Below are 12,825 nucleotides of genomic sequence, written 5' to 3' on the forward strand. Positions count from 1 at the left end.
ACCAACTAATATCCTAAACTTAAAGCCTGAAAAATAATCGGCGTGCACTTATGGGGATGTTTAACATGGTGCTGTAAATGGACTTGTTGCACTTAACCTAATGCAGTTGCTGATGTCGTTAATGTGACGTAATCACCTCTGGGGTCACGATCGAGGGGAAGTGAATTCAAAAGGCTGGTTTTATTTCATGGTTTTATTTTTGACTTAACAAATATTTTTATATTTTCTTACACTTATTGATAAAATGCGCTATTTCTGATAATAAAAAAACGATTTCTGGGAATCATCTTGCGACCCCCCGGAGGGCTAGAGGAGCTAGAGGATCATAATGTCATGGACCTACTACATTCCAGACGGTGGCAGACGCCTAATGTATTGTTAAATGGTACTGCATTCTGTATTCAGGTGTCTTGTACAAGCGCCTTTATCAGCTTTAGATTGTGAACATATGCTGACTCAGAAAAAGAAGCGAGGGGTCTGATAGGCTTGTATCTCTCTCTGTGTGTGCATGATCACTGGTCGCTGACCAGACCTTGTGTGGTTAGCCTTTGCTCTGTCAGTATAAACAGTTTGAGTCTGTCTTCAGCTGTGTTTACTGTCTCCATATCCAGCACAGAGCACGTTTATTCCAGTATAACAGTTCAGTACTGGTATGATCAAGTACTGCTGATCATCAGAGATTCTCCAACAGAGCTTTGATACTCTCCAGTATTTGTGTTGTGTGAAATGAGGACACACTTCATAATCATAAGCATCTGTTTTGTGGTTTAACAATAATTTTTGTTTTGTTGTTTGTTTGTTTTTATTGTCTCAGGGTTCCAAAGGCAAGAGCTCAAATTCTGTTCCTGCCATCAAAGCAGAGCCCAGAGAGGTGAACCAGTTTCTTAGTGTCCCCTCAGGTAGGTGTGGAATCTCTCTTCAGTTTACCCTTTGCCTCTAACACCTGTAGACAGAACACATGCAAACACACAGTCAGCAATTTGTGTGATCATGTGTGTTCGAATCATGATAAAAGTCATGGCAGCTGTGATGCAGTGAAAAGTGCACGTACCTTATAAAGAGCTAGTGGTATATGGGGATGCAGGTCTCACTTTTTTGTTGCTTTCAAAATTGTTTCCATAGTCCTTAATATAATAGTGCACAAAAAATTGAAACCACAGTTGAAATGAGCATACTACATTATAAATATTTTAGGCATACAAATAACAAGCCAATGCACTCAGTATATAGCATTTAGTCACCACTGGCCAATGAAATCCTATCATTTTTTTATTCCGCTCTTGCTGTAAGGTCAGTTCAGTTCAGGGTTAAAAATACTGTAATGGTTTGCTCCTTTTCCAGAGGAAATGAGACTTAGTGTGAGTGTTTCTTTATTTAACTTTTGCATGTGTTTGAGAATTTCTCAGATCTCAATGTTTGTCCACTCTCTGAATGGCCCATTGATGAGAACAGGGTCTCAGAGAGGCACATTTTGGTCTATGGGAAAACACTCTGAATTGTTTAGTTAACAACGGCTTTGTTCTAATAAAATGATTAGATTATTTTTAAAGTTTTATTGAATTTTGGTTTTAGATCACTATGACACGACAAAGGATATTTCTAAAGTATGAATTTTATTCTACACATGCATGAGTATGCCTTTGTCTACATCCAAATGCATTTCTGAGTATACGCTTGTGTTTTTTGTGTTCATGTGATGTTTTGTCATAGTTTAGGGTTAGGGAAAGTAACTACATATGTATGGTATTGATATATTAGACCCAAAACTGTAATAGTACCTGAATACAACACACACACACGCACGCACACACACACACACACACACACGCACGCACGCACACACACACGCACGCACACACACACACACGCACGCACGCACGCACGCACGCACACACACACACGCACACACACTGTTTTCTGATCATTAATGTGAACACTAATGTGTGACGCTGGAGTGTGATTTTTCCAGAGCATCAAAGTACTGCCACCATTATGCTGCTGAGAAAATCACTTAATCCTTTAGTCCAAAGTTAACCCTTAACCCTTTACTTCTGAAAGTTACTCCAGTGTCACTGTCTCATAAGTGTACCGCACATCATTTTGAATGAAAAGCATCTGCTAATGGCAACACCTGCATGACTGGTGTGAGCACTGTCTGTCTCGCAGTATGACATCCTCTCATCCTGCTCATCCAGGAAAAACAGAATTTAAGCAGTGCTGTGTGTGTGCTGGGGCATCGCCAGACCAAACACATAAACCAGTCCAACACCTAACAAACTCTAGACAGCAGCTTTGTGCATGCATGTGTTGTGTGTATAACATTCAAAGACTTAACCAAAGGATTAGCCTTTACCGGTGCTTGCTGCTGACAGGTGAAGGGATAAAAATATGTGACTTTTTTCTCTCTTAAAGGGATAGTTCAGATGCAAAACAAAATTACACCATGTTTTACCCTTAAGGCAGTCCTAGGTGTATATGACTTTCATCTTTCAGACGAATACAGTCTGAGTTATAATACCATTTATCTTTGCTCTTCCAAGACTTATGAAGGGAGTAAATAGAGGATCAGATTTTGAAGCTTCAAAAAGTGCATCCATAGATCAAAAAAAAATTTCTGAAGCGAATCGACTTACGACATGCCTGCATCATTTCTCGGAACGGCCAACGGATAACGGAAGTTAAACATTGTTAATAAAGTTGTAAATATTAATATTTCTCTTAAATTAATGCATCCATTCGCTTAAGATGGCCCTTATTAACCCCATGGAATCGTGTTGAGCAATTTTTTGATGGATGCACTTTTTAAAGCTTCAAAATCTGATCCTCCATTCACTCCCATCTTTTCCATACAGTAACAATTCTTAGTGACTGTCTTTCACGCTCCAAAAATGAAATTAAGTGTCATAAAAGTGTTCCATATGACACATTTTTTTATTTCCTCACACAAACCTATCAAATGACTTCAGAACTTGGAATATAGCGCACAAATTATTTTTAATCTTTTCTGGAGCTTGACAGATGGTCACTGTAAACTGTCATTGTGAGAAAAAAACATTGAAAAAACGAATTGTAAGATTACCTCGTTTGCATTCTATGGAAAAAACAGCATACCGGTTTGGAATGACATGAAGGTGATGAAATAAAGATCAAATATTGATTTTTGAGGGAACTATTCCTTTAATCTGATGTATGTCAGATATTTAGTATCGTTACAGTCAAGCAAATCTGTGGAATTAGTGCCCTGTGGAATCAAAACCTATCATTATAGAGTTCAGTTGTTCCAGCTGGAGATTAACAGCAGTCACAGGTGTTTTAGGTGCTTTAAGATTATTGCTCTGTTCCCAACAGATGAGCATCTGCGGTTACCTCCCACTCCCCCCAGTAGCCATGGCAGTGACAGCGACGGATCCCAGAGCCCACATTCACTTCCACCATTAAGCCCTGGTCACCTGCAGAGTCCACATTCACTGCCTCCCTCCAGCCCTGCCCGGCTACAGGCTCGAACCTCTGCAGCCATCTCCTCATCGCCTCTTCTCACTGCCCCCCATGTGAGCCATGCACAATACATTATACAGTTACAGCATGAAAATCGTAAAACAGAACACTGAATCCTAAATGTGCAACACATGCATCAGTACAAAGTGAAAACAACATGTGTTGTGTTATTAATATGCAGAAGCTCCAGGGGACATCAGGCCCTCTAATGTTGACAGAAGAGGAGAAGAGAACTTTGATCGCTGAGGGATATCCTGTGCCCAACAAACTGCCCCTCACCAAAACTGAGGAGAAAGCCCTCAAACGAGTCCGCAGGAAAATCAAAAACAAGGTATTAATAATGACCACATACTATTAAAGCGGAGGTAACGAGCAGTTTCTGCCAGTCTCATATTAATCTTGAGTACCTATAGAGTAGTATTGCATACATTGTGTCTTCAAAGAGTATTTAGTTTGATCACATTTATAAAAGACAGATACAGCTGTACGATTATTTCCGAAAACAGACAACCTCCTGAAGGCGTGCAGAGGGGCGGAACTAAAGCACGAGCACACAATAAATCATCGCATTATCCCTGCATAACTGTTGATTCACTATAAGTTTGTGTCGTTTACATGCACATATGCACCGATTGCCAACAAAACGCAGACATTTGACTCAGGTTCACTTACCACGTGCGTGTCTGGCATCTTTTAGCGCTGGGACTGATCCATCTATCAGTTTCAAACAATCTCCAAATCCAGCGTTATAACAACTGTTTATATAACATTCATCACTGAAATGCAGTGAACAAACAAACACAGCGGAACTTCCGTAACCCGAACGAAGCACATTGATGGGCGTGGACTTTCATCTCGCTCTTGCTGGTTGACGTGTGGGCGTGCTTTTCCGGGAGTGACTGGAATTGTCCAGTAAGGCACTAAGAACCCTTGTTACGTATAACGGAAATTCATGTTCGAAATTTTTTTCCGAAACCTAAACGAACCCCAGGGAAGTGAATCGAGCACAGAAATACTATGTGATACGTCCAACTCGTTTTTTGACAAGTTGACCATGTTAAGAATGAGAAGCCCGCACATTTAACAGTGTAAAGAAATCAGAATGCATGAAATAGCATTTTACCCCACCTTTAAAGAACGATTTCACTTAATGATAGATAAGTATTATAAAAATTCTGAAAGCTCACAATGGAGCATTTTTATGGTTCTTTTATTGTCATTTCGAAGCTTGACAGCACTAGACCTCATTTATTTCAATGATATAAAAGGGGGTTTTAAAATTCATCTTTTGTGCTCCACAAAAGAAAGTCATGTGCTTGGAATAACATGAATTTGTTAAATGGTAATAGAATTTGTACAGAATGATATCGGGTACACTGATTATTTTCTTGCTGAACTGTTGTCTAAATATTAAAAGACGTATTCAGTCAGATGTTCCTATTGTTTTGTTGCATATGTACAGTATGTTTTAAAGCTATGTCAGTCCTCATCAATTTTTTTCATTTATTTCTAGATCTCTGCACAGGAAAGCCGTAGAAAGAAGAAAGAATATGTGGAGTGTTTGGAGAAAAGGTAATTCGATTTATTTCTCCGTCTATTCTTCCACACCTTCTCTCGATTTCTGGCTGCTCTTTTATGTCTCTTCCTTCCATTGTTTGTCTAGCATCCACTCTCCCGTCTGCTCCTCTGCACCCTCATCATTCTGTCTCTTGGTTGACCTCCTCTCCTTTAATATTCACTTCTCGCTCACCCCAGCACACTCTCCCTACAAAATACTGTGTGCTATTTTATAGGTTTGTTGTGTGAATGCGGCCAATGGCTACAATCCATGCACTCATTGGGGTGTGTATGTGTGCATGTGCGTTTCTATGACTCATTTTCCCTTTTGTGCTGCTGTTAGGCTCTCAGGGTTTGGATAGTGTGCTGGAGAGACTGGACTCACACTGGACATACATACAATGTTTTTCCACTGCTTCATACTGTAGCTGTCATTATTGTGTATGACCAATGAATTCACGTGCATTTGATTTGATGATGTAAAGTCAGAGTTTACGGATCATAAAGCTAACAGATTATTTATGTGTGAATCTGCCATTGTGGCACTAGTATTAAAACAATCTTTTTCTTCTCCAGAGTGGAGAACTATACTTCAGAAAACAATGAACTGTGGAAAAAGGTTGAGACGCTGGAGAATGCCAACAGGTGAGATACCACATGTGTGCATGCGTTTAATTGCAGCGATCACTTTATAGGAGAACTGTAACCACATTTGCGGTAAGTGCGCGCGGCAGCATCTGTGTAGTCAGCAGGTGTTGTTAAGTCGGTCCAGATGCACGCAGGTCTTAACCTTCCCTTCCAATCATATAGAGCAGCACCTTTTTATTCACTCCTGGGTGGCCTAGTTAGAACACAGGCACTGTCGACAGGGCGCTGTCTCTTCCTACTGTTTGCCGGGAGAGAAAGCGCAGTGGGGTGATCGGGTGTTATCAAAGTCAGCTCTTTTTTTGCGGGTTTACTGTAAAACCTTATTAAAGACAGCAGCACCGAATAATGCACATTCAGAAAACTACCATAGCTTTTGGATGGGTATCATGGACGTACAGTGATAACTTTGGTGTAGCATGGAAATACTGTGGTTATATTTCCTTAAGGGTGCAGTGGTCTATTTGAAGATTCACTTTTTTGTGTTTACTTTGACTGTCAACGTGTATGTTGTTTGTTATTCCATCTCTCTCTCACTTGGCATAAGCTACAAATATGGGATATTTTAGCTTTTTTGTAGTAATGCAACCGTCAGCAATGCTTTACGTGAGCACGTGGGCAAGACAGAGACATGAAAGTGTGTGTTTATGTGTATAGTAACGTTTTCCGAGTTTTAAAGTGGATTGGCTCAGGCCTCTTATTAACGGCGCACACATCACGCAGCACGGTGCCTGTCTGCCCCTCATTACAGCATAATAAGTAAGTGTGTGTGTGAGTGTGTTGGCTTTCTGCCGATTCTTGTTGGGATGGAGCCCTCACAGTAAGCTAGTAGAATTCAAAGAGACAGCAGGGGTTCGTGTTTTGTGTGGTGGGTGGGTGGGTCGTATATTAATGTAGAGTAAGCCACTGTTTATATAATTCAAGTGAGATGATTATTGTTAGTTCAGAAGGACAGTAGATGCCTGAGCTCTTCTTCACTACTGAAAACGTACTATTTAGAATATAATCCACAGCACGTCATGTGCTGGCAAACAGGGCTGCAGGTTTGAACCCAATAAACTGTAATTTAGGCAGGTATAGTCTGCCAAGTAGTAATGTAGATTTTTTAGGTTTTCAGTCATGGTGCAATGGCTCTACCTAGTGGTGGAATTGTTTTTTTAGCTTAATTTATTGAATAAGTGTATTAATAAAATATGTTTTCATCACTGTCTTTTGAAGCAGATGAGAAATTATGAAGTAGCAATAATATATTTAAGATGAATGTTACATTCTCCTTAGTACATCGATTAGTCATTTCTTAGTTAATCCACTAGGGAGGACTATGTCTTTGTGTTTCCATTGAATTTGTCTGCCTGAAGGGATAGTTCACCCAAAAACGAAAATTCTGTCATCAAACCTGTATACATTTCTTTGTTCTGCTAAACACAAAGAAACATATTAGGAAGAATGTGAGTAACCAAGCAGATCCCCATTTACTCCCATAGTATTTATTTTCCCTACTATGGCAGTAAATGGAGGATGAGATCTGTTTGGTTACTGACATTCTTCCAAATATCTTCCTTTGAGTGTTTTCATTTTTTGGGTGAAATCCCTTAAGTCTGATTTCCTAGACATTAAAATTAAAATACCAACATACAGGCCACTAGACATACAATGCCTACTGTTTTAAAAAAAGATTACGTGAAGCGTTCCATGGTGCACAATAAACACTTTAAACAGTAGTATGCTGCATTGTCATTACTTTACAACAGTACATTGCTTGTATAACAAGGTGAATAAAACAGTGGAAAAAAAACATATTTCCTTTACATTTTTAAATCCAATTTTTGTCTAAAATGCTTTAAATATTGGCAGTCAGAACAAAAAAAAACAAATGAGAGAGCATTTAACATTTGGTCAAAAGCTAAACATTAATAAGTTTATTCATCATACTGATATCAAACAGGCAAGTAGACACGTTGCATTGTGGGATACATTACCTTAGGCAGCTCATTCTTTGTTTAGTGCACGTTTTTGTAAAAAATAGCATGTTACAGTATATCTGTGTATTACATGCATACAAAGACTGTACATACTAAGCATAGTGTAAATACCATATACTGCAAAAAAGTAGTACGATAGTAATGAATTTTAAACATAACTGCAGATTTTGGGGCTATAAATGTCAGTTTTGTCACCATGTCAAAATCCAGTCCTGTTACTGTGCATGTTTTGTGTGGGAGAGGCTACATGAGAAAGTTTAGCGCATGTTTGAAACTTTGAATGCGTAAGAGGAAGAAGCTAATTAAAGAGGAAATGAATTAACACCCACTCTGTCCATGCAGAGACATTGAGGAGGAGGAGGAGGTAGACTGCGTGAGAGACTGTGCAAGTGCTATGAAAGGGAGTTTAGCTTATGTAACACAGTGGCGACTAATATCTGTATTATCCTCACATGCTCTCTAAGTTTAGAAATAAGAACAGCATGCTGTTAAAAAACGGCTTTGAGAAGAGCCCATATAGCCTACAGACACAAACACACTGCCTACACCATGAGCTGACTCTACTAATCTTTCCTCTTTTGTGATTTGTGTGTCCTCATAGGTCTCTCCTCCAACAGTTGCAAAGACTACAGGCTCTAGTGAGCGGGAAAGTGCCTCGATCCTGCAAGATCGCCTCCACACAGACCGGAACCTGTCTCATGGTATGTACACTGCACCTTACACCTAACACAGACACAAACGTTCACTGCTCACTCTCTTTGTCACTTGTTTTAACACGCTCATTTACTCGCACACATTTAATTGTTCCTCCCCAAACAAATCAAACTATTGTATCTTTATTAACAAATGTTTAGTCTGTCTAGTTTAGTCTAGCGTGTCTTTTAATATGAACGTAGATGGTGCTCAGCACTGCTTTGACAGGTGTAGTGAAATTAGATTACAGTGGGGTGGTGTGCTCACCGTGTGTGTGGTTCCTCCTCCTGGCCAGGTGGTAGCGCTGTGCTTTGTGTTGGTGCTGGGCTCACTGGCTCCCTGCCTGCCTGAGCTCTCTCTCTACTCTTCCTCCTTATCCACATCATCCTCACACACGGTGAAGTCCGCACCACTGCCCTCAGGTGACCTCTACACCACCAGCCAGGGTATGTTTCATGTGCCAAATACGAGCATCGAAGTGCATGACGTGTAAAACACGATTAAAGGGGTCATATGGCGGAAGTACATGTTTTTCTGTGTTTTTGGTGTGTTATAAGTTGCCCATGCATGTATTAGACACGTAAAATTGCACAAATGAAAGTGTGGGAACAAAAGATGCATTCTATCTAAAAGCGAATGCTCAACCAGACTTGCCTGAAACGCCTCGTGTAACCACATCCCGGCGAATCTACGTAACTTCGTAACATGATTTGACTAAGACCGCCCAAATCTACACGTAGTTAAGGTGGGCGTAATTGTAAATCTCATTGTATCGCCTGTCAGTACAATTGCTTTGGAACCTGATGTTCCGAATATGGTAAGAGGCGTTACATATACGTGAAATGCTTACAGTATTTAACCAATCACTACGCACTGGTGAACTGGCCAATCATAGCACACCTCGCTTTTCAGAACGATGAGCTTTGTAAAAAATCAGCGCGTTTCAGAGAGGCGGAGCAAAGAGGAGATACAAACATGCACGGTATGTGGAAAATACAATGTTTTTTAAACTTTAAATGGTGTATACACATTGCGTTACATCTAAAACAAACAATAATATTCGTTTTAGCCATGCAATATGACTCCTTTAAATGTCTCTGCACGTAAGCAACTATGAATTTTTTCTTTCATACAAATACATCTTGAAACAGAGGTATCAAAACTGACCCAAACTTACCCAGCCAGATAATAGCTTTGTGTCTTTGATCGCACTTTGATAGCTCACCCCACGAGAGAGTGAAAAAGCACGAGGCCGTCCGTCTAATAATCCGTTCTGGTTATTATTAGAGCTCTCGAATTGACAGTGACCATTCTCACCCTGAGATTACTGTCATGCATCCCAGAGAGTTTTAGATTGAAATCATTACTTCCCTTTGAGGAGATTTTACAATCCTCTTTCAACTTCACAACACACATACAGCACATGCACACGCTAACACACAGAGCCACGTCTATTACGGCTCTATCAAAGCCGTGCTTGAAAGCGGATTCAAAGGCCTCATCTATTTTCACAAGGGCCCTACAGACCCGGCCCGGGGCTGATAGTGACTGGGTTGCTGTAGTAACCGAAGATCATGCTAACCTTAATGCATGCTGGCGCTCCTAAGAAAAAGAGAATAGCGTACTCCAGATCTTGCTCTTTTGTCTCCCTTAACCACGCACAAAAACACTCTCACATGAGTCAAAAACATTCGTTTTTTGCACCACTCATGAACAAGCTCATAGTCTCGAAGCAAATTACATAACTTTCTTCTCTGTATGTGTGTGCAGTCCGCTCCCGCAGTCTGCTCTTCTATGACGAGGGGACCGCAGTGGAGGACGGCCACAGGGGCCTGCTGAGCGCGGAGAGGATGGAGGAGGGGTCGCGGCATTACGTACAGGACCTGAAAGAGACCCACGAACAGCATCACTCTGCTCTCACGAACAGGTACTTGAGCCAGACCCAGTCGGAGCCTGTAGGCTACAGCAACCGGTCCGCGACCCCCCACCATCCCCCAGAATCACACTACCACTCCAGGTGAGACATTATGTTTCAGGACTCTCAATTCATTCAGAGATGTTTACTTTGTGGCATGTAAATAATTCAGACTGGTTTCTTTCTCTCAGAAAACAGGATCCCGAGGGAGTTGCAGAATATTTCTAACCCTTCTGGGTGGAGCACAGAACCTCTGGACACAGACCTTCACTTACGGCAGATGACCCAGCACTGCCCGGCCACCCTTATCATTCCAGATCCTGAACCCTAATGAACCCACATGCCTCATGACCACGATCCAACTCCGCCCTAGTAAACATTCCAGTTACAGTCACCCACAAAACTTATTTGTGAGAGGACAAAACATATTTATGTGTACATACTGTACATCTATCCATCATGTATAAATGGCTGCTGAAACTTTACCAGCACGCACTGAGTTTGCAAGATGGAGAGAGAGATGATGTGGGCGGTTGTGGGCGCTGCTCTGTTTTAAATGGATGTGAGACTCTAAAACACTTCATCACGCCGGGTGGGGACGGGAACATTTATGAGTGTTTGTTTTGATTTTCCTCGAATACCATAAGACTGTCCATTTAGAACATATCCTGAAACCCCAAAGAGCTTGTTTTGTGTTTATGACGTTATTTTAAACCTCTGAATGTTTTCCAGCAGGTGTAATCACAGGTGCCTGACGTACTTTGCAGTTCGAAACTTGCTTTGACAGGATTTTCTTCCTCTGCCATCTTGGCTTGTTTTTCCCTAATAAGTTAAAGCTGGATTGCACTTGTTTTGCACTAGGAAAACTAATTGATTTAAGTGCCTTCACATTCTTTCTCATGAAGTCATATTTAAAATGGTCCTAACCACATATTTTTCCTTGAATACTTTCTATTTCTTTGCTTGCTTTTATTGCTTTTATTTTGTTTTCAACTTTTAAAAGGCAGAGGCTTTTGTACTGAAATGCTAATTTTATCTGTAATATATTCTAGTATTTGCAGCATCCAAAAAAGAGCATATTTATTTTATGCACAAAAAAAGTATGATAGTTATTGTGTGTGTGTTTTTTTTTTTTTTAAGAAAGATAATGTAACGTTTACATGATCTTGTTGTCATAACTGTTAAACAGTTTTTCTTTTAACTTTATTTCTGTGTAAAGAAAGTTTTGTATATATAGAGAAAAAAAGAACAGGGACAATCAAATCCTGTGCATGTTTGGTCTTACAATCCACAAAATTCCAATAAAAATATTGGCCAATACAGCTATTTTTACAACTGCTATTATTCTATTGAGGGAAAGAAACATGTTTGAAATGTTATTTAAAACAAATTCTTTACTTTTTTCACAACGTAATGCATTTTTTATATTATATCTACATTCTGTACCCAAAATAACTGTTTGACTACTGTAAAATTTATCACAAATCCCAGATTAGTTAACAATGCAGTTTTACAAACATGTACTTTTTTCATTTACAGAAATTGTATGTTTTAGATGCAGAAACAACTTACTTTTGTTATAATTTTTAACAATGCTCTTTCTCACTTCAACCAAGGGATTTATTTTCTTGTACAGCTAGAAAATAACCACTGATGGTCATATTTTAGTAGTAAGTTTTTTTTATGTCGAAGTTCATTATTGCAATGATACTAGAGGTTGTCATTAACGAATCTGTGCCTGTCAGTGTTTATAAAAGTACTCTGTGGTATATGTGCCATAAGGAAATCTGGGTGTGGCTACTTATGAAATTAAAGAACACTAAATAACATCTTATTAGTGAAAGCTGTATTAGTGTCGTTTTCAAGAGCTTTAAATTTGTACAGGTTTGGGACAAAGCACTCATCGTGACCGCTGTTATTATCATGTTTTTTATGATTTGACTGATATGATTTGATGATTTGTATTAATATTGGACTGGAACATTTTAAGTACTACTTCGGAGATAAATGGAAATTCAGTGACTTGAGTGCACATATAGCCAAAAAAGTCTCAAACCTGGAAACCCAAAATATTATTTCTGATCTGAGTTATGACAATGGCCTTTGTAATTGTTGTTGGTCTTATCTGTACCTTTGCCCTTATTTGTCTTTTGTACATATGACTGATGATAAATGTTGGCTGTAAATATGGAGGACGTATTTTTATATTTCCATTGCTTTTTGTTATTCACAGTTATAGTAGACCCGGGGCATGTGGTTTGATTTGTATGTGTATGGATCTAGCTCCTTGTGTATCTTTGATCTGAGCTCATCTTGTTGTCTTGCTGTTTCTGTCTATTCTAAAGTAGAGTTAGAATTAAGCAAAATACAAAATTTGCAGATGCAACTCGTTGTCTCCTTGTTGTCTCTGTGTTGCCGTCTTGATGCTAAACATTTAAAATAATATAAAGCTTTATTATAATTAATGAACTAAATTGATGGTGAGTATAAGGGAGTTGTTGGGGCGCACAAAATCAACACCAGTTTTAGAAAATACAT

General features: G+C 39.5%; 1 protein-coding gene across 2 annotated transcripts in view; it reads left to right on the forward strand.

The window, feature by feature from the left end:
- creb3l1 (cAMP responsive element binding protein 3-like 1) overlaps positions 1 to 12,667 on the forward strand; it is a 29,736-nt gene extending 17,069 nt beyond the window's left edge. Inside the window, exons 4-12 of one of the 2 annotated variants that reach the window (XM_057345119.1) lie at positions 815 to 899; positions 3,349 to 3,548; positions 3,677 to 3,826; positions 5,009 to 5,067; positions 5,629 to 5,697; positions 8,281 to 8,380; positions 8,668 to 8,818; positions 10,143 to 10,389; positions 10,479 to 12,667. In XM_057345119.1, coding sequence (XP_057201102.1) covers positions 815 to 899; positions 3,349 to 3,548; positions 3,677 to 3,826; positions 5,009 to 5,067; positions 5,629 to 5,697; positions 8,281 to 8,380; positions 8,668 to 8,818; positions 10,143 to 10,389; positions 10,479 to 10,515 — 1,098 coding nt within the window. In that variant the 3' untranslated portion in view covers positions 10,516 to 12,667. Of the gene's footprint in view, positions 1 to 814; positions 900 to 3,348; positions 3,549 to 3,676; positions 3,827 to 5,008; positions 5,068 to 5,628; positions 5,698 to 8,280; positions 8,381 to 8,667; positions 8,819 to 10,142; positions 10,394 to 10,478 lie in introns of those variants that run through there. The other variant, XM_057345128.1, reaches the window with a different exon arrangement.
- Positions 12,668 to 12,825: the final 158 nt, after the last annotated feature.

This window comes from Triplophysa rosa, linkage group LG1 (assembly GCF_024868665.1).
Source record: "Triplophysa rosa linkage group LG1, Trosa_1v2, whole genome shotgun sequence".
NCBI classification, from domain to species: Eukaryota; Metazoa; Chordata; class Actinopteri; order Cypriniformes; family Nemacheilidae; genus Triplophysa; species Triplophysa rosa.